Here is a 23863-nt window from a genome sequence, read left to right as displayed (position 1 = left end):
ACTAAAATATCTTAAAATTTGGTATATTTGTTAATTTTAAATACATATGTGGGATGCTGTGGCATACAATAACTTTTTGAAATATAGTAAAAAAATTAAGGCATTCGTTAATTATACCGGTAATAAATGGGTTACGAGATGTTAAACCCTAAGGTAAAATTAATTAAAACTAATAATTAAATGTTCACTAGTTTAGCTGGTTTCTTTTTAGTTTTGTTTAATTTTTTACTTGTTTTGGTTGGTTATATAGGTACACGGGGAGTGTACTGACAAGTTCTCATAAGGATATAATTTAAACATAAATTTGTTAAAACATTTTGTCTATGCTCTGCACAAAGAAATTTCAAAAAACAATTATTTTTCAAAAAGGCCTCTCAAATCTCTTCAAATGCCTTGAGAAAATTAATAAATTGAGATATTGACAACTACAATGTTTGTTAACTTTGCTTGTGTGTGGTATCTTCTACTTTTTACAACGGTTTTTTTTAAAAGAAGGAGGAAAACGTGTTTTGGCCAGCTCGTACAACTGAAAAAACCCGCTAGCTTCATTGGCGAGCTTCTTGCCACATTTTTATATTTTATGTGGATAATTTTCGGATATATCCATGTCTTCAGTTTTGTGCTGACGTTTGGAACACTCATTGCAGTCCATCTTCGGATCGATAGTCACCGTTACGCTGTTGTGACTATACTGACTACTCTCTTGGTGTTTGGTCGTGTTATCTCGATAAAGGGGTGTCGTACGTGTTCTGTCATGTCATTGCCGGACATTTTTCAATTTCCATTGCTCCATTTACGATATGGTAGAACACGTACGATACCCGCTGGTCGAGAAACACGGCAGGAAACATGCGAAAACCACAGCTGGCCGAGATAATACGGTGCTTTCAAGGACGCTGGATGCATAAATAACGCGGTAGGAAACAAGCGAGTCTGACAGTATAGCCACGAAAGCTGAACGGTGACTATCGCACCGAAGATGGACTCTACAATTGAGTTAGAAACATCAGTGTAAAATTGAAGACATGGATACATCCGAAAAATATCCGTGAAATCTTTTAACACGTTTATAATTTTATATTTGTTAATCATTATTGTGGGCACAAATAGCCCGACATTTTTTTAAGAGAATAATAACCAAGAAACGACGTGGGCAACAAACATGTTGTACCTAATGATGAGAACTTGTTCCTCTAAATGTGTATACACAAAATAAAACAAAACGTTAAATCAATTTGTAAAAAGACTATCACTATATTATTATGTTATATAAAACACGCAGATAAGTCAAATTAACCTTTCATTCGACGATTTACGCAAAACCTAATTCAGACTTTACTGTTACTTGGATTTCAGGTACTATAATATAGCTTACTCTTTTCTGCTTTGTGCGCAAGCTGTCATTTAGATCGTTTCTTTGAACCTTCAGAAAATCCAAGGTCTCCCGTTTCACTGGACATTAATCATTGGGTTTCTCTTCAAAAATCGCCATTACGCGGGGGTCAAAGATCAAAGGTCCGACATTTGATCGGAAACGAATAAAAGCCACGTCAGATCATATTATTAGATTTGCACTGTACTATCCGGATAGTGGACGTAGATATATTCAAATAGATGATCACGATACAGGAAGCTGCATTTATCCGTCGAGCGATTAAATCTTCATTATAGACCGGCAATTTCCAGCGTGTTATCGACTTCAAATATGTACGAGTTAGCAATTTTTTTTATTGTAATTTTTTTTCACCAGAAATAGCGTTTTTCTCGTTGCTTGTTTACCGCCAAGACGTCGATGTAGTGTACCGGCAAATTAGTTTTGTACGTGGACGATAAATTATTGTTTTTACTTCCAAACGATGAACCGTGTAATAAGGCACTGTTACGTGGCATAATACTTGTCGGCGAACCAAACTATTGACCGATCTTATACTTGCATTTCAACTTATTTGTCTTGTGATTCGTGTGTGCTTGATTTCCATTAAAAACACAGCACATAATATGTAAATAATACATTATTAAAACGACATATTAATTCTATATATTTCCTGCATATTATAAAATATACAAATAACGTCAATGTTAAAATAATATAACCGATTCGTTTGTCAATATATCAACACTGTTCTATGGTACGTACTACGTACTGCAGTAGTAATTGTAATAGTAATAGTATTGATTTTATAATATTATATCAATTATCATAATGTATTATAAAATCAAAGGTAATATCCTGGGCATTTGGTGCCTAGAAACATAAAAAAAGTATTATTAGGACGTAAATTTGACGTTTCTCGTGGGCGCCGATCGACCATGTGAATTAATGTCCATCGGACGACCGGTTATTAGCAGACTTATTCATGCGTAAATTAAATTGGTTATTTGTTTTTTGTTTTCAGAAGGAAACCCGATAGTTGGCGATAGAAGACCCTATCAGGTAAGTCCGTTGTTATCGTTTTACAATAATATTATTATAAGCGTTTAGGAATACAACGCTGACAATAGACTTGGTGATCAGACTATCAAATTTACTCGATACGATTTTTTATTAAAAATATAGTGCTTTCTAATGACGAAATGAACAAAATAAAAATACTTTATATGGTTATAATAATACAAAATTGCACTAGTCAAATTAAACTATAATGTATGTTTTAGAAAAATATATAAGTATTTCTATTATTATAACTGAGGCAACTTATTGTTATAAATCAATCAACTAATGAATGTTACTAATGAGTATAATTATTATGATTTCGGATTTTATTTCAAGCAGAAATATGTACAATTGCATGATTTAATTTTGTTTTTAAATAACTAAAATGATAAACTAGTTATAATGTTTAAAATATCTACCAATTTTTCATAGGGGAACACCTACTAAGAACTAATATTAAAGTAGAACCGAGAGTAATTAAAATTACATACAATTTTACTTCATAAAAACATTGGAGAAGGAATATTGGTTAAAATTAAAACAAATGACCTATATAGATATTTGAATAATAAAAAAACAATATATTATGCAAGCATCAATAGTATATTGTTGAAAAAGTTTAGTAGTTAAAAACTTATTATTATTAGATTGAGAAAAAATAATATTGCAGTAGTTATCATTATTATATATATATATATATATATATATATATATTTTTTTTTTTAAAACAATATACTAATTACTATTTAAATTATTAAGCAACATCTGCATTTATTAAATTGTTGAAAATATGTTTGAACTTATAACAACGTAACAAACTATAATAAACTAGAATGATATATTTTGGTAAAAAGTTATAACTTGCAAAAAAAAAACATATCCAACACTTACTATTATTTGTCATTTTGTATGGTGTCAAGAATCTGTTATGTCTGTTTTAAAACTTTTATAACACACTAGCTTATTATTATATAATTATAGGTCTAAAATAAATTAACATGCGACAAAGGTAATTTTAAAATGTATATTTTTAAATTATTTGGTAACAATTGATTGGAGAGAGGTTCAGCTTGAGCCATCCAGAGATAACACCCATATAATCAGTAAAAACTATTACCTTATTTCGTCATACTTTTCTTAACATTCCCGTTGCTAAAATATTATTTAATTCGAATATTTAGAGTATCAGCTATTTTATAAGATGAGCATTGTATTTATAGGTGGAGATTGTGGGTGGGGAAGAGGCTTGCAATTGTGGGGGAGCCAGACTTTTAAAATAGACAGACAAAAAAAATCTCTTGGACGCCCAAATTATGTATTTCTTGCAAACCAAAATGGGAGCTATTTGAATAATAGCGAGAACTGAGACTGTACATGCCAAGCCTCCACTATTTCCACTTAAAGCTGTATTGAGTAAATATTTAAGGCCGTTTTGCTTTTATACTTATTCAAAATTTTGCCTTTTTTTTTTAACATGTGACTATGTGTGTTTATACTTGAAACGAATGCATACCACCATTGTGTAGAGTGTAGCCCATACTATAGTGTATAACCACACTGTGTGCAATATATAATGGCGTAACGTTACGAATGTTTTTAATATATTCAACTCTCCACTCTTCGGGGGTGGCGATTGTCCACTCGAATGTACATAAATTATACCAAGTATGCATTATTTTAGGGTCGTTGATTTTCCGGCTGGTGTTATTGTTACTGAGTCCAGAACTATTTTCAGAGTATGGGATGTCGCGCACGGGGACCACATGCATAGACTGTGCGGTTATTACAGTCTGTAATTTACATATCGCTATACACAAGTGCACTATATAAAAGCTTATATGCACCGTGCAGTTTATCTGATGGCAATACCTAGGGGTAAACGATTCGAGAGCACTGTATGTGCGATTGCGAACCTTTTAGCCTCACATACATACACAAACAAATTACAACAATTTACTGTTCGGTGTGTGTAATCGTGAGAGGCATGAAAGAATATCGTTTGTACGGTAAAATCTACGGTATTGCGTCTGAGCTCATATACATGGTGATCCTTTTATCGCGAACCACTCAATATCTCGTAGAGTTTAATAAGATATTCTATTTCTTTTTTTAATAAGGTTTTTATACAAGGTAGTCTCAATTTATCTCAATTTATCTCAATGTTTTTAGCCCCCTCCCAATTTAATTTTGTTGATAGCAACTTTTGAAACTTAAATGGTAACGCATACATTTCATAACTTTTTAAATTAAGAATAATGTACTTAAAATTTTGAATGGTCGATAACCAGTTTTCGGTAACTATTTTTGAAGTTTTAAGTATAGAGCAGTAGAAAAGGCGGAGTGTTGTCTATTAAATATATTATTATACCTAAAGTCTAGCCAGCGGCCACTAAAGGGATTGACCTATGTTAGAGCAACGGAATTCGCTTCGAAAATATACTATAGGCTAACCAAAACCGTCACAGGCTACAGTTTTCCGTAAAGCTATTAGTTTTACGATCACCGTCTAATATAAAAGCAACAACAGAGAGCGAATTAAAAGTGTGCAAAATAATCACTTATATTGTTACATGAAAAACTACCCTTTTAAGGGTATGGTGATAAAGAATAATTTTTTTTAAAGTTTGATAATTAACGCTTGGGCTTATATCTATGAAGTTGATATCTAAAACAAGACTAATAGGATTTAAAAAAAATAGAGGCGTGAACGTTTTAGAATATTGGTTCTTATAATAAACGTAAAATCAATTACATATGCTTGTTTTGTGTTTACATATAATAAAGGGATTCTGATTTAAAGACGTGTTAAAAATTATTCTAAACATAATATTGTGTACTGAGAAAAAATTGCATAGTGTTAAGGCGCCTGAGCATGACCCGTTTTTATGGGTAAAAACGTGACTTACGGGAAAAACTCTTATATCCGTAGTTCAATTAAAATAATTCTTCCTATTTTCCAATAATAAGAAATTAATGTAATCCGACTACTTTATGAGGCGTGAGAGTTTTTCCTGTAATCATTTTTACCACCAAAATGGCTATTACTTATGGTAAACATTGTATAGGTTAAAAGCTGAAGCTTATACGAAAACCTGAACATATATTGATATGGTCAACATTTATTAAAACTGTAGGATAATATTCTAGCTGTCAAAGCTATAATCTCTTTATGAATAAAAAAAATGTATTAAAACCGCTTTTTTTAATATATTTTTTTTGTTATTTACCTCTTAATAAATATAGACACAGGCAGGCCCCTTACCAAAATATTTAAATACTTGATAAAATTATTTAATATTAATATGAAATGTAAATTATTTGTATATCAACTCTATTACTATGTTATATTATATGCATGGATAAATCAAGAGGTTTTTCTAAAACAAGTTTAATATACGAGTACAACGATTTTTCGATTGCCTCAGAACTATAAAAGGATTAATTATATTTATACGTATAACATACAAATTTATTTAATTAAAAATACAGCATGTTTGTATAGTAGTATTGGTTGTATAAATGGGCAAAATTAATCCGACATAAATATATTTATTAGTATTTTAATATATTACTATGGGTCATATTTTATCTAGTTGTTGAAATTTTTTTCTCTGATTGTAAACCATTTAAAGCAAAACATGGGCCGTAATTAGTAGGTAAAGTGAAAACGATTTTTTTAATGGTTTTAATTCGTGTAGGAGTACTCCGGTTCGACAAAAGGCAACCCCATATTGTTTATTTCCGCACCTTTATCGATGTTATTTCAAAATGCGATTGTCGTTTATTGTGAGTTATGAGCTTTATATCACAATAGTAATACGTTTTTATGACGTGAAATAGTATATTTTATAGATTATTACCTTGTTATTGGCCTACAGTTTACATCATGAATGAATATGGTAGTATAATAAAAGCATATATAGGTATATATATACATACAATAAATATTTATGATATTGAGACATAACTATACGCCGGTATAGAACGACTTTGCGCTGTCATGATGTTTTTTCAGCCGCCGTCCCTAATGGCGTTTGATTAAACTGAATTTTCATCAGATGACGATTGGGAATTGTCCTGGTCTGGAAAATCGTTTATCGAATCCTCTTCGTATGAGCTTTGCTCCTGATGCTGCACGTGTGCAACAAATTTCTGTTTGTCTTCCGGGTTGTCGACGGCAGTCCATTTGCCAGACTGCAACATAAAGTCGTTAATGTCCTCGGTCGGTAGTCCACGTAGTTGTTTATCCGAGTTGGCTATATCGTTGATGAATTCCATTTGCTTGCTGTTTTTCTTGAACACACCTCTTTTGTCCAGCAGCAATTTCAGTATCTGAAAAATTTCAACACCGAAAAATAGCTTAATAAAACGTGTTTTTATGTTCAAATTTACTGTTAAGCGTTGAGCGTAACAAAAAAGTAAATTGAAATTAAAACCTAGGTGTATAGCGTCACCCATAACTGTTAGCCATTATCTGTGACTAACCAATTTACCTTTTCTTGAGTAACTTCTGGAACTTCCATTTTACCGTTTGCCGTCAGCACGATGGCCAAGTTAACCATGTCTTGCTTGCTCGCACCGGCTTTTGTTAGTGTATCAACCATATCTCTCAGGCCGTCTATGTTCCTATTGATGATATCCTCGGTAATTGGCTTGTTGTCTTCGGTCCGTGGCATTTTCGACATCAACGTATATTCCATTATGGCCCTCATCACTTTAACGTCTTCTTCAGTTCCCGATCCGTTGAACGGATCACCTCCAGCGAACAAAAATGTTATCTTGGTCGGCGAATTGGGTGGCGCCACCTTTCGGCTGGCTGTTCCTAGAGCGTTCGGCGTATCTCCAGCTGGTCTCGCAGGCTCTTCTTTATTCTGTGTCGTGCTCATCATCTCATTCAATCCCATTTGTGTCGTGTCCAACATCCTACGATGTACAAACAGGTATGAACATTATACTTACTCGCACTTATTGTTTATACAAAATAAACTTCACCTGTCAATTGATGTTAAACGAGCCGTCGACAACGTACTCGATATTACTCTTGCTTCGATCAACATACGTATGTTGATGGCTATAACAACAATCTATAGAAATTTACAAAATAAATTCAATGCGTCAATATGTAATACCCAGTTTTGGTCAATGCAGATGAAGGCACAGGGGAAGAAGGGTAGTAGTCCATTTATGAATTTTTTTTTTAAATCATTTTTTTTCAATATTATATGCAATTAATATTTTTTATTTATGTTAATATATTGTTTAAATAAATAAATCTTTTATTAGAATAGCACTTAATATGATTTTTTTCGTTGTTATGTAAGAGGGAGAGAAATTCACAAACTTTGTTTTTGCTATACTCTAAAATTATCATACATGGACTACTACCCTTATTCCCCTGTGCCCTTCAGTTGTTTACAAAAAATTATTTTAAAAATTCTTACTTCATAAAATACTATTTGCAATAATAATAATTGTACTTGGTGATACTATGATTTTGATCGGTTGTACAAATTTAAAACTAATGTCCACTTGTTAATTTATTACAAATTAATGGATTGATTATAATATTGCAATATATGGGTCGTTCTAAGATGTAAATAAATTGAATACGGTACATAACTTGAATAATTTTCAAGACACTCTTTTTTGTGATGGTGTAGATTTTCAAATAAGCTTTTTCCCCCTATATTTTATTCAGCCCACGTCTGGAATGACTAATACATTTTGAAATTCGATTAATAGTCGTTTTAGTTTTGGAACTCGTCGATTTACATATCATTACACTTATTGTTTTTTGTAACGGTCTGGAGGGGCGTTAGAAAATGTAACCCCTCCTCGGTACTTGTATAATTTAATGTGCAGCGACATTGAGAAATAGCTTGTATGAATAATTTTAAGTCGACAGAAATAATTTAAAAATAACCCTTATTTGACTTGTGCCGTCGGGTACTTAGACGCCAAAAAGACCTCGTCAAATTGATTTAAACGAATTAAACAAGAAACGACGTGTATTATATTATTATACCCTTAGCTGTACTAGTAGCTAAAGTTTTGTATAAAATAGTACAGAGTGCAAAAAAGCTCGTTGAAAACCCATTAGAAATAATGTGGTATTCTGAGTATAATATTATGTTTCACATCTGGTGAGTCATAAGTGTACATATTATGCCTTTATGCAGCCTAAAGTTGTAAATTTATTAAACTCAGACGTTATTGTTGTTTGCTATTTTTTCTAAAACTGCATAATATACAAAACGTATATGAAATGTGCTATTATAAATTCAACACGTTTTATAAAACCCGAGAATAAAAAATATTTAAAGAAAAAGTATTAAAACAATGTGTAAGGGAAATAAAATTGTTTTGCAACTAAAACAAAATGTTGAAGGATAGAGTATTTAATTATGTTTAGTTAATATAACGCCTATAATTCAATACAGGACGAGTCGTTTCAAAAGCCAATACTATTAATTTGTCTCTACCGAATATATTGTATTCTTTCTTTATATAATATAATTTATGTACAAGTGTTCGATGATATATGGAAGTTTAAAAAAAACTAATACAAAGAGTTAGTTTTGTATGCTAGTAGTCATGTAAAAACCCCGCTGTGCCACTTTGATAATTGAATGTAATGAAAACAAATATTATACCTATGTAATTGAAATCGTATACAATACAATGTATACTACATTGAGGTACAGTGTGCCGCGTGTGTATGTAAAGGATATTATGGAATTACTAAATATTTACCTTTTTTAATATTTTCCAAGTAATATCAACATTTGAAACTTAAATGGTAACATGCAGGTATATCAATTAACTTTTTAAATTAGGATTTTCTCAACATTTTGACTGGTCAATAATCAGTTTCGGATAATTACTTTTAATGTTATTAAAGTTTATAACGGGAGAAAGGGCGAAGTGAAGTATTATTTCCACCTTCCGTCCATAATTTCAAACTTTAATAACTAATAAAAAAGTAATTATTCAAAACTGGATATCGACCAGACAACATATGCAGCAAACAATTATCATTTTAAAAAGTTAATTAAATATGTATATTATTATTTAAAGTGTACAAGTTGATAAAGCTTTGGAAAATAGAAAAAAAGATAAGTCTAGTATTATAAAATAACATTTATAAAAAAAAAAATAAATAGTAAAATTGTAATTATTTTTTAAGAAAACTAGTGTCTAGGGTTAAATGGAGCACACGATATATATTTCCATGAACTTATTTTTACTTGTTAGTTATTACTTTTAAATAATAAAATATGTATACTTAGACAGAAAACGAAACACTTCATATGAAGCATCTAGTTTCAAAACCAGCCCTAAGATATTCTGACAACGTGTTTGTTTTTTAAATGACCACAATGTATTACATGTTATGTAAAACTGTTATTAAATATCAAATAAATACAAATTCAAACTGAGTTTGTTTAAAAATCTTGGTGGGTTCTATCTAAAGAAATTATTTGTTGTTTTGTGAAAATTTTCAAAAATTGTATAGCTGGTTTTGAAACTAGACGCCTCATATATAAAACATTTTTTTTCAATGCATTTTCTGACTGGAGATGAAGTGGTAATATGACAGCAATTATTATTAGTATTATTATTGACAAGGAAATTTGTATATATATATATTAAAACACATGAAATACTGTTTACAAATTACATGTGCATTATGTATATTTTATTTATCTTAAAAACGCCTGTAAATTCGTTCTTACGGCCGATAAAATGGTAAATCGTCTTGCCTAAGCAAGTGTTCGTCAACAATTTATTTTTTCGGTTATAACTCCCTCGAGTACAATACAAGAAAACTCTTGTATACCATTGTCGAGAAATGTGCATAGCATATTATAATATTTTAAATATAAACCGGATAAAACTGGACTCATTGGGAGTTTTTTTTTCAAACTTAAAACTTTATTGGATGCCAGTTGAATATTTTAAACACTCAAGAATCTATAAAATATATATATTTTTAACCTTATCGGAAACTTATAATACACCTAGTCTGAATGCTGTCGTTTGTCTGTAAAATTTCCAGTCATTTTTTGAAAGGATAAAAAATTACTCTACCCCAATGATTTGAGAAACGCATTAAGTAGTAATGCTATGAAGATTGATAGACGTTATACAGAATTTCGGGACGAGCTTAGGTACCGGCTTCGCGTTGTGTCGTCGTTAGATAGGTAATATCAAAAATGCTTTATAAATAAGCAAGTAAAAATCCAAAAACACATTGTCAATGTAAAAATATTTTTTTTTAAAATGATGCCAGTTGTTTTCTGGCAAAATAATATGTATTCGTTACAAAAATATGTAGAATATTCTTGCAAATATCTCTACATTTAAAAGTAACAAAAATTAAAAAAAATACCTATTGATTTTTCAAATATTTATTTAGGAATATTTAAAAAAAGGAGAGAAATCGCAGTAGATAAGTTTCCTAAAAAAAGGCATCATGATGCTTTATAAACAATAATATCTAATGGACAGTCGATTTGATTTTTTATCGATGAATTATGTTCAAAAATACTGTAATCATTTTTCATTAATAACCCAGATAAAAAATTAACCATAACAATAGAACCGCCAAGATTTGTTGCATCAAATCATGAGTTTATTGAGACTAAAATAAAAAAAGAAGTGTAATGTGAATTTCAAATTTGGAAAAAAACTTCGGATTTTTAAGAAAATACAAAGCTTTTTATGACACTTGGTTATGATTCTAATTTCAAAGTATAAAAGACAAATTTAAGTGGGCAGTTCAATCGTTATTTTTTTAATTACCTGCACGGCGATGACGTGTTTAAAAAATGTGGAACTGGCCATCTCGTTACACTGTTTATTTGAGTTTAAACAAGTTCACTGATTGTATGTGTTGATACTTTTGAATAGCTGTTCGGCTGTGGCATTTATGTAATCTGTCAATTCTTTCAGCCAGTTTATGGCAAACTCCCAAAACATTATAAAAAATGCATATATTATATTCCTGTATACATTACGTTATTATCGAATGGTCATCATGGCGGTGCGTAAAAGTCAAAGTACCATATTTTGCTGTAAAAACAAAAAATAAAAACAAGGAAAAACAGTTTATTTCCAAAACATGTGTAGCGCAACAATTAAGATAATGTCGACTGCAACTGTCGAGTAAATGTAATTTGAACGGTAAATTATACTTAATTTTGTTAAAAAGCTAATTGATTTTGTAACAAAATTATATTTTTTCATGTTCCAGCTGTGCACAACAAAAGATCTCAATGCTAATAATAATTATTGATCATTTATTGTCGTGTGTGTGTTTTTACTTGTTGCGTTGCTAATTATTACAGTATAAAACACATATTATTTCTAAAATATTTTTTCAGGTTTTTCTTACTAACACTGCAAATTGTATTATACTTTTAAAATACTACATGCATAATAAAGGTTATTGAAAACATCATATGTAGTAATTATTTTATTAGTATAAGTATCAAGTAGCGATAATATGATCTTTGTAAGAATAGAAAAATCAATAGGTAATATTTTTATCTTTTCTTGCTACTTCCAGTTAACACTAAAAATAAAGGACACCTTATAGCAATTAGGATGGAAAACATGTACAGGTATATCAATTAAATGACGTTATATCAGCTTAACTTAGAGCACATTCAACATGAGCGTGAAGTCGAGTATTATATACACTTTACTTTTTTATTCCAGTATCCATCTCATGTTTAATCCTACTCTCGTATCTTTTTGTTTTTACCTTACCGTCAAATCGACAGTAATCTCCCACCAAGGTTCCATCATGGAGTATGTTTTCCTTGAAAAATAATATTGAGAAGTAGCTTACACAATATGTGCATATTTTAATCCAGTTTTCTCGGAACAACCATCTACATTTGTAGTAGAGGCGAGGAAAAATAGTATTATTATGAAACTAAGCAATATATTTTAGGCCAAATGGCAAACGGTTAGTATGTTTATCCAGCGAAAATTATATTTATTTCTTTTATTTAAAGCCGCACAAATTGTTATGTCAGGAGGCACTCTCTTGGGCTTAGCCCGGGTAATGGTCACTCTCTCGTATATGATCGCTTATACGAGGGGTGTATGTTTCGCGTTTAATATCGTTTGTGTACTTTAACTTCGTTTGAATGAAAATTATATTTTGTTGTGTGTAAATCTTTTAAAGTTATTATTATTTTACTTTAAAAAAAGAGTTACCTTCTTTCCTTTTTAATTTAATTATTACAAAGGTGTGATTCAAAATTATAGTCACTGAATTAATTTATGATAGGTTTCTTTGTAATAAATTGGTCTCTAAATCTATATAGAACGTACGGATCAGTCACATGCTCGACTAAGTTTTCAGACTTAGCTCTAGGTCAGGAGTTCTGACGGTACGATTTCCTAAGAGTTAAGAAACACCGGCCACTTCTACTTTAAAAATAGTAAATAAATAATACTCAGGTAAGACCTAAAATACAAGCGTTATTCGAGTGGTGTAGTTTGTGTATTGAACCAAACCATCTACAAAAATATAGGAAATATTTTTTAAAAATTATGTACATACCTACACCGTTTTCTCGGTGACTTAACAATATTTTATAAGAACGCTCATTGTCGTTGCAAAGTAAAACACAGTATTAGGTATGCTATTGTTTTGTTTTCCAAAGTACATAATAATTTATCATATAAATATAAGGTACTGTATCGTCTACCGTTTTACTACAATAATTTATTCATAGTTGCATTGTTATTAATTTTATTAATCCTCAAAATGTATAATGAAAAAAAAAACGTAATACGAGGACTGACGTAAAATATATTCAAAATATTGTATCCGATAAATAGTTTTAACCGACTTTACGCCTCGTGTGCTGGACCATATTTAATTATAAAGTATCCCAAGTAATAATTACAAAACTGTCAAACGCATTCGTTGAACCCGTTGAACCGATATCATTGTTTGAATTTAGGACCATATAATAGTTGAGGTTCCACAAATGATCTCGAACCAAATGGTAATATTAATTAATGATATTGAAAAACTAACCACTTATGATTTTAAGAAAAAAACGCGTGATTTTGTCGCTTTAAAGTTTACAATTCACCAATTATTTATTAAGAAATGAAGAGTAGAACATTTTGTGATAAACCTTGGTGTAATGTTAAAATAATTTACTTTACGAGTTTATTTTCAAAATCAGATATAAAAAATGTATGACATTTTTACGAACAACAAAAACCCTATAAAAAATGTAAATTTTACTAGTGAAGATTTTATTAATAATGTTAAATCAAAGCTTTGGAATATACTAAATAGATGTATAAAATAGTATTATAATATAAAGAAATTATTTAAAAAGTTTTTCAGCCGAGTCTGCAACCACGAAAGAGCATTTTCATGTCTCGTTGAAGTACCGAATAAATGTAGAGTAGTGGTGGAATTATAGATAATGATATAGTATATTAAGAAGCAGAAACAAGCTAGTATATTAAAACATCAAGTTTCTGGCTAATATTGTAGTGTTTAATATCAGGCTTAAAACAATCATAGAGAATTTGGGCCCTTAAACTATTTTGAATTTATTATTTAGATCTAATTTGAACGTTGAACGTACAACATATCTCTTACCTCCTATATCTTACCCCTATTTCCCACCCCTATCTTCTACCCCTATCTCCTACCCATCTCCCACTCCTATCTCCCGCCCTATCTTCTAACCCTATCTCCCACCTCTATCTCCTACCCCCTATCTCATATCTCTTACCCCTAATACTACTCCCACCCCATTCCCACCCCAACCCCATCTCCGTGTCCTAACGCTTTTTTCGTTATACATTTTCGTTACGCTGTTTTCAGTTATGTGCCAGAGCTAAGACATAAAAATGTCAAGAAATGACACTGTCATTACTGCTAATGCTTTGTTATAGCTGGTATTGTTAGGTACTAAATTTGTTCTATAGCCGTTTGTTAATCTGAGATTTTTGTTAATTTTTTTTTTTACATAAGTATGGCTGGTTTTGATTTTTAATTTATCATAGAGGTGGTTTTGAAACAAACATTGAAATATTATTATTATACTCGTTAAAAAATTAAAATTATAAATACTATAAACTTTAAATCACTGAGCATTATCATATTACGCTCCAAGCTTTTAATTGTTGTATATTTCAGACTTAAGTATAAAAATGCATTTCTACGAACATCATTAAAACGATGAATAATAATTATTGTCTCTCCGTGTTGAAGTGTACGAGTACTGAGTGTACCCAAAAAGCTATATATCATTATACATGTACTAGAGAGCGTCACCCACTGATACTCGATGTATGTTATACTCTTTGAAAAAAATACTGTATGTTACCCAAGAACCACTTAAGTACTAGGAGGGCTGATGGGTTGCCAATAAATTGCTCCGGGGTGGTTTCCTTCGTAGTACCATATATACTTAAGGTATAAAATTTCAGATACCACCGGGTACGATTATTTTGAATGGGCAATAAACGCAGCCGTCAAGGTTGGATGTCGGCAATAGTTAATGTATATTTTTTGAAAAAAACAGGTAGTAGGTACATATCGCTTTAAGAGTACAATTTCATATCAAATCATATGGCGTAGATGCTCATTTCCTCATACTATAGCATTGAAGGAGTCCATTCAACGAGCAGCTTACTGAGTTAAGTTACATTTTTGGAAAATTTGTTTTCCTAAAACATTTTTAATGACGGTTCGTTCTTCTTGCAGAATTGTTGTTTATTATGTTTATAAATGGGTCCTTCTAAAAACTTTGTGACTAACATTTCCTAAACTTTTCAGGAAACGAAAAAACATATGGTCCACCTTGGTGATTTTTTTCTGGTTTACATTTAGGTACCTCGTACAACTCATATTTGCGCTGTGTTGTATATCATTTTTTTCGTAAATTCCAATACTTATACATTTTAGTTGACATAAATGACTCTGTTTCAGTTTAAAATCGTTACTTTTTTGGACCAATCATGCAGTAGTAAAGTTTTTAGATTGTGACCTGACAAACGAAAATGAGCGCATATAGTAACGGTTCTACACTATAAGGATAAGGTTAAAAAAATTGGTGTAGTATCAATCAAGGAACTTTATTAATACCTAACAATTCTTTTATTTATAAAATTCAATTTTTATCCTTTGGGATTTAAAAGGTTCGACAAATCACTCTAATTTAATGATTTAATTTACGCGAAAACGTTTATTTGTGAGGGATTAAGGTATTTCTAGGAAGTAACGTTTTTAGACTCACCTGGTTCAGAGGTTCAATTCCCGGATTATTCGTACTTTTCATAGACTTGTGTGGGCAGTACACTGTCTTTCAATTCTTAAACTTCATCTGGATCCACTCGTGGTAATTAATTTTACGTGTCTTGTCCTTACCTATTAATATTTTTTCCGAGCTTAGACGCCCACCTTTCATGTGGTGAGGATTCCACGCAGACTGCTGGTGGAACGTAATTAGAAGAAGCACCAACTTTTGTGACAAAAAAATGTGATAAAGAGGTCGAAAATGGTCTAACAAGTAGCAACACATGGTGGAACAGGTTCCCAGGAACGTTTTTACTTTGAAAAACTCCCTTCGTCTAAATTGTTAGTTCCAACGTTTTTAAAGGGACACATTATATATATATATATATATTATATCGTCCATCATTTAATATAAAATAAATAAATTATATTGTACATTTTTTAAGATATAAATAAGACACATTCAAATTTACCCCCTTATGTATTCCATAACCAGGATATTTGAATAAAAATATAGATTTATTTAAAAATTGATATATTATAAATTACTTGATTGGCGAGGTTGGAAACAGTACTATATAATGTGTAAAAACTAAAAACCTATCAAATACAAGTTGGAACTCTCAAACTTGAAATTTAACATACAATAAAGCTAAGAAAAATAATGAAATGATTTTCAATCAAATATATCCCATTATCCCCTACATAGGTATAAAGTATAGTAACCTAAGTCCTAACTTAACCTAATGTTCGCGTGTAACGCAGCAAATATTTTAGTTTTTCCATAAACGGTTAATTATATAATATTTAGTTCAAATATTTTCTTTGTAGGTAAGTGAATTAAATAGACTTTGTAGCGTCTTGTTTTTTTTACGAAATATTTTTGATTCTACTGTTCAAACATGTGTTAGGAATAATACTAAGTGGTTCTAAAATCGATTTGTATTAATACTTTAAGGAAAAGTAAATGCTTAATAATTGAGTTGTATAATTCAAATAGCCATTATTGTACAAAAGTGGTCCCTGAAAAACAATAACTGATTAATTAATAATTTTGAACAAATGTTATTTAGTTAACGCATGGTTTAAATGTTTAAGCTGAGAGGAAGTAATGCAGGTAAATATAGAAAGTGAGTAATTACTAATTGTATACTGAAAAAATTACTTTCGTAATAACAAAAGAGGTTTTTGCAAGTTATGAGCATTTATAAATACTTGGTAAAAATGAGTATTTTTTATAATAACTATCAAGGGTTAGATTTTCCTTTATACCAGGGGTGTTTTAGTATAATGATTTATTGTTTTTTGGCGGGGCGATTGCTTTTTCTTTTAGATGGTGTCGTAGCTGATTTTTAACGGCGTAATAATACGACTTGTATACATAATTGTATATAATCTACATCGTAAATAATATAGAAATCAAATTGATTAGGAATTTAACGCTACAATTTAAAATTTATAAAATTGATATAATATGTATAATTGTTAAATTCGTTAAATTTTGTAATATTTTTATTGACGTATGTTCATATAATTTATATTAACTAGGTAAATTTATCAAAATATAAAATAATAATATTTGTTCTTATAGTAGGCATTGACAAATTCAAGGGCTTCAGAAATTTCAGCGAGGATATGCGTCGTTTCTTATGTAAATATTTTAGGTGGAAGTATGAAATTGACATATTATCATATTATATTTAATTGTATTTCTATTTAATTTAACATTGATGATTCATGGATATTAGCTCAATACATTGTTATGTAATATATACAAGATGTAAATGGACGTTCCTCTGTCATAAATGCGACAGCAAAAAGAACTGTAGAGAGCATTGAGATGTTCAACTGCAATAGTAGACCGATACAGCTGTCATTTAATACACTGACCTAAAGTATAGTATCAGCTGAAATGACTGCTTTTTCTGGAATTGGAAATAACTATGTAAACATTCCTTAGTATTATAATATTATATAGTCTTTGCGTTTGATGTATTTTATAGAAAGTTTCATGGAACCAATGATATGGTTGATAGTTATGTTACGAAAACGATATTAACAAAGTTCGGTTTCATTGTTGAAATTTGTCGATAAAACCCCTGCTAACGAACAAAGAGTACTCTGTGTTTACAAATTCTGGGAGAGGACTCGTTTTCAACCTCTCGGTGAAATGTCGTTGTCGACCCTTTTTTTCAGTTTTCTGTTTTTTCTCTTTTGTTGAAAGAGGGTGCAAGATCGTACCGAAAACATAATTTATTATTATTGCCATTATTAAACGGCCGTGAATACAACACCACAGACTAGCGGCGGCTTTAAGGTTTTCGTTATAAGCGTTTAAAAAAAAAACTTTTTGCCAGAGATGGAAAGTGTGATTTTTTTTTTAATAGACCGTGTATTTTAAATACGGTATATCTATTTTAATAAATTCCAGTGAAATAATAAAAATAAATTCGTCGGTGTTGCCTGGAGCGTTGTACCTTTATAGAATATATAATTGGCACCGGGTTGCAAATTAGAAACTCTATTCGGCGGATACGACCGGGGTGATCTCTTGTTATTGGTAGTACCAACGTCAAAACGAAAATGTTTTAATTGGCCATATCCTTTTAGGTAGGTACATCCATTAGTGTAATGACCATAGGCTCTCGTAAAATGTAATCTCAATGAAAGCATTTTCTGCCTAAGCTGTAACAATCATATACTTTGAAAAGTCTCTGAGACTCTGGTACCACACCCGCCCATATCAATAATATTGTTTTATACGATTATTATGTAACTTTGCTGCAGTGCAAAGGTACACTGTCTACCCTTTATAGTGTATACGTATATCGTGGTTTATTTTGTCGGTGTTCAGATAAAATGTGGAAAACACAAACCGAAATGATTTATGATTATTAACGTCAACCTGCTGGTGCACTTTACCGCTGATATCGATTGCCTTTAGCAAGTTGTTTTTAATGACCGGCCACTTCAGTCGCCGCAAAATTATTCGGTCGTTATCCTGGTGCTCTGTACCGCGTGACTGTGACAAATTTTGGCAAACCCTTTTGGAACTTCGCACTGGAATTAAGTCAATTAAAACGTTTCCTCAGTCCGTTTGGGACGCAGATGGTTCTAATGGATATTCATCGTTCATGTCGCTACATAGTTGGATTTCGGCAAACAGATAGTGACGACTTAGTCTAATCCACAGACTTTCTCGCGAAGGACAAGCGACTATAATATTTTAATTATTTCTCAAGGTACCGGTTGTCTAGTTTTTTTGTATTTTATATAATACATCAAATATAATTATTATATAATTATGAGAAAAGCCCTAACCACAATAGTATACTTTTAAACGTTTACGCGTTTTAAGAATAATATTTATTATTAAAAAAACGTCGAATTGCGGCCAATGGTGGATGGCCTTAGATAAAATTGCTAATTTTCATTGTAAGAAAAGTATCGACATGATAACATGTTATGATAACGCTATAGTTAAATTGACATTTTAACGAGTTTTCGAAAGCGCTTAATTTTAATACCGCAGACAGCTGTTTGCTACAGATATTTAAAAGTTCCATATTTTAGGAATTAATACTATAAAAGCTAGAAGTAGATGGAGTTCTGAGAAATCGAAAGTTCTTTCAGAGTGTCTTAGAAATAAAAGATAAATCTTAAATCCCACCTCTAGTCTTTACTAACTGTACCTACATTTTGCATAAGCGAAACTAAATCACAGTTAGCTTTTGGATTTACAAGACAAGATGTGGTAAACCTGTATTATTATAGAGCCATATAAACTCAGGTCACGTGATTCGGGAGAACCTAGCGTTAAAAATTCCAATCGTGCATCGCACCGCTCGTTAACTATAAACGACCCCCGAAGGAACGGACGGTGTATAGACTTTGCCCGACTAATTTCTAAGGTCCCTTCGTTATGACAACGCACTGATACAGACCCATCGCGACATGCCGCCGTGTTTGCTTCATTATGTGCACCCATCGAGTACAGCAGCTAAGAAACACAGCCCCGTGTTGATTAAATTATTATTATTATTGTCATCTTTAATGTACTTATAGGATACACCGTCAAACTGGTAGCGACAACAAAAGCCGTTCATCAGCTGTATAATATATTCTAATATGTAAATTACATAAACTATTTATCCTCCACGGTTACACAAAATATGTAAATTTATGAAAAACCTGGGTAGATTTTGTTTACAATTTTTAGACTTTTAAAACGTGTCTAAAAACAATTAAAACAATTAACAGGTTAATCCCGTTAATGTAATGAACACGTTTAAAACTATAGATAATAGGCGTAGTCTTAACTTGACGCTAGTCTATGTTTGTTGTCCGTATTTATATCCGTCCGTGTTATAAAGGGATTTTTGCTTGTTCAGAATTTGCAACGGCGATTGGTTATTGACGGTAAAAAGTGACCATAATAGCTGTCTCTTTCCAGTAAAGGTTGGGCAACGGGTCGAAGTTATTATTTTATAAAAATAGCTATAGGTAAGAAGAAGAAAAATGTTTTTCTATACAAAAATTCCAAATAAAAATTAATTTTCTATACAGATACACAAAGTAAAACAAGTTATAAAATGCAAGTTTTGATATACTTTTTTTTGTGTTCCGAAAAAATAACAATTGTCCATTTTTGGCGAATTCGAGGACAAAGATATTTGTAAAAATTGTAATTCAGGTACAAGAGGTAAGTAGTAAAACCACTATGGACGTTCAAGAGTAGGTACCGGACTTTTTAGTAACGTAATATACACAAAAGCAATATTTACTAATAGCTGCAAAATAATTAACAATTTTTTTTTTAATTTAGCTTGATTATCATTTGATGTACTTGTCCACTTGCATATATATTTGTTTATGTATATATTAAAAATATATACTATATAATTTGATACTAATTTTATTTTAAAACTAATAAAAACAAAAAACATATATTTTGTACCTTAACATTAACATAGCACTTTTATTTAGGTGTCAAAAGGATTAATAATTAAATACTGTAAGTACAATAATAATCTGAATAAAAATAGAAACAACTGCTTTTTAGTGCCACGGGACCAAACAAACTATTTCAGCCTAAAAATGTCAAAACTTTATTTAAAAAAAGTAGTTTAAGAGTATGACTTTTAAATTTCAAATGGCAATCTATATACAATACAGTTATAGTTCACATTATTTACACAATAATTAGATAATAAAAAAAAAAAATAATGATCGACAACCAGTTTTGAATAAATAACACTTTTTGAATTATGGTTATAGATAAGTTTTTGGTTTTAAAATATACACTTCAACGAACGAAGAAGTGACTTAGATGGCAAAGGCAATATCAGGTCGTTATTGCTTTTCAAGAGAAAGCTTGTCGGGTTGGTTTTAGTTTAGGTAACTTTACGTTTGTTATTTGCATTAGATGTGGACTGTGGTCAACTTGCAGCACGTGCTAACCAATGTTTGTTATGGACTCGACGACGGTGAATAAGGCAGCCATCATTCTGTTGTTTCAAGTGTTTGCAATAAAGGAGATATTCTATGAGTCTACCCTCATAACCCTCTGGGCTACATACACACTCTTAACGATATGAACTTTAAAATTAATTTCGTTGTGATTTTCGGAAAGGCAAAATCCAGAGACAAAACGTTTTCCATTGTAGTGTAAATCAGCTGGATTTTCACTTAATGCACTTGGACAGATATTCGGACCAAGTACAATGATATCATTCGATTATTCAAATTGTAATGATAACATATTATTCAATATATACTCAGTAGGTTATATATTATTTAGGCATTTTACTGAAACTACGGTGCTTGTACAAGGTAATTTTGCTAAAAACGGCTGTAAATAATGACGTAATAAAATGAAAAATAAGTCGAGGTAGATGTGCTTTTTTTTAGTATACACTTTGTAAGTGCTTAAAACGTGTAGTGCATTTTAAACGATTACGAGTTAAGACTAAAAGGATTTATTGTTCGAGGGCCGTTGTTGGGTCAGAAACAGCGCGTTGTTGTTTCGTACTTAAGTCTGTAATAAATTCGATATGAACTAAAAGGGTTTCTCGTTTAATGGCCGTTTCTGGACAAAATGTAATCGAAATAACAGAATGAATCTCTCCAATGTGTAAAATTATTCAAGGGAAAGAAGTTTGAGATTAATCGGTAGAGTTTCAAAGTAATTACGGTGGCCAAGACCGCTGATTATAGTCAAACGAATACATTAATTACGAATCGTTCAAAGTAGTAAACAATAAAAAAATAACGTTTTAATGGCGTAGATATTACTCAGCAAAGTTTAACGAACTTACCGATAACTACTTAAATAACAAGAACGAAAGTAGAAATATTTTATGTAAATACCAAGAAAACATCATGTTGTTTTAACGAAAATCGTATTCAAAAACAAATGTAAGACGTATTATGGGGTGTTGTATTTACGAATATAAAAAATAAATATTTTTATGATAAAAAATATTTCGTTTGTATTTTTGAATTAAATTATATACATTAATTGAGCTAAACAAATATTTGAGATGACAATAAAAAAAACGTTATAACATAAGCGTAGAAGAAATTATTACAGGAAATTCAGTTCAAATTAACATGATCAAAAATCACGATCGAGTAATAACATCAAACTGTAGTATAATGAATGCGTTTGACATTGTTAGAGAGAGTGGCTCTGTCTCTTTTTGAGAGTTTAGATTTAAACATGCCAAACATGCCCTCTAAAACTACATCTTGCAGTATAATAACCATTATTTTTGCCCTAACCAATCTGCGTAGCTATGTTTATTGTTTGGGTTCGACAAATAGTTTAAAAAGTTACCTAGGGCGATGTGGTGGTCCGATAAAATAACAAATTACAGTGAAAATACTAATTAATATGCATAATTGTTTTAGTTTGCCTACACCAGTGTAAATATAGGTGGTATAATGGCCGAATAACTTTTTTTCTATGTAAAGTGATAAATAAAAAATACCTGCACAGTGCGATCGGGGAATAGTGGCGATGGAGCATATTGAGGCGTAATCACTTTCAAACAAATGCTTCGATTCGAATTTGTAATGGTAGAAATACAAATATCGATAAAAGCCTCGTAAAGCAAAAGTGTGTTTAAAAATAAATTTGTAGTATTAGGATAGACACGATTAGGGTTGATTGTAATTAAAGTCATAATGAAAATATTTTAAAAATATGTATACAAAAGTTTGATTACAGATTTTTAAGATAATCGTATGTTTAGGTTTAATTGTGGATAATAATAGTTTTTATTTGTTCCTCTTGCATTTGTTGTTTTAAATTTATTTGAAGGATTTTTAATACTTTGGTGTGAAAATAATAGTTTTAAAATAAAACAAGATCTGATTTGCTTAGGGAATTTATTAAAAGGAATTAATATATTTATCATCCATGTATTCAGAGGTATTTTGAAATAAAATCATATTTTATGTAAAAACAATTTCTTTAAAAATTGTATTGTTACGAATAAAGTTATTTATTATTCGTCGAATTGTTTTTAATTTGAGAGTAAATTAAATTGTGCCAACAAAACAATTACATTTTTGTAAAAATATGGAAAATCCTAAAAAAAAAAAATAGTTTAATTTCCTCTTGCCAGGTGTTTGTAATTTGATAATATTTTTGTCTCGCGTGGACGGCGCGCTAACTTTGTTAAAAACGTACCGCCAAAAAATGACACTGCGAAATAGATATATATATTAAAACAACCGTTTACAGTAATTACCTGTCAGGACGGCTGGGACGGACTTTTGAATTTAATTTCCTTTTACCCGTCCGTCCAATCGTTATGCCACTCAATTTGCAGCTACCACCGCCGATGTGGGATTTTATCACGGTTTCCGTACCAAATAATAATAATAATAATTGTAATAGTATTGCGTTATGCGATAATATGATTTTAACGTAACGGGACGCGGTGCAAGTGTCGACAGCAATGGAAACAAAAGCAAAACAAAACCAGCAACCGGAGAGAGGCGTTAAAATAAAGCTTTCTCGGTAATGTATAGCGAGTTATCTGGTGCTGGCAAAACGGGCTGGCGCCTAATGTTGCGCGAGAAGTGGACAGACGTGGAGTCCATCAATTATGTTGCAAACGAGCCCAGAAAGC

General features: G+C 30.9%; 2 protein-coding genes across 2 annotated transcripts in view; one reads left to right on the top strand and one right to left on the bottom strand.

Annotated features, from left to right (window-relative positions):
* Positions 1 to 23863, top strand: part of LOC126844463 (uncharacterized) — a 160899-nt gene that overhangs the window by 43671 nt on the left and 93365 nt on the right. The window contains exon 2 of the mRNA XM_050582676.1: positions 2397 to 2434. Coding sequence (XP_050438633.1) covers positions 2397 to 2434 — 38 coding nt within the window. The remainder of the gene's footprint in view (positions 1 to 2396; positions 2435 to 23863) is intronic.
* LOC126844462 (uncharacterized) lies at positions 5932 to 11571 on the bottom strand. Its single transcript, XM_050582674.1, has 4 exons — positions 11240 to 11571; positions 7427 to 7518; positions 6928 to 7357; positions 5932 to 6766 (listed from the first exon to the last, which is right to left on the bottom strand). Exons 1-4 carry the CDS (start codon positions 11279 to 11281, stop codon positions 6473 to 6475), a joined length of 858 nt encoding a protein of 285 aa, XP_050438631.1. The 5' UTR covers positions 11282 to 11571; the 3' UTR covers positions 5932 to 6472.

This window comes from Adelges cooleyi, unplaced genomic scaffold (genome assembly GCF_023614345.1).
Source record: "Adelges cooleyi isolate 19-005CV unplaced genomic scaffold, UGA_ACOO_1.1 ACOO_flye_CR_arks_rails_tigmint_CR_PRNA_651, whole genome shotgun sequence".
Lineage (NCBI taxonomy): Eukaryota > Metazoa > Arthropoda > Insecta > Hemiptera > Adelgidae > Adelges > Adelges cooleyi.
This window is presented reverse-complemented; position numbering and strand designations above follow the sequence as displayed.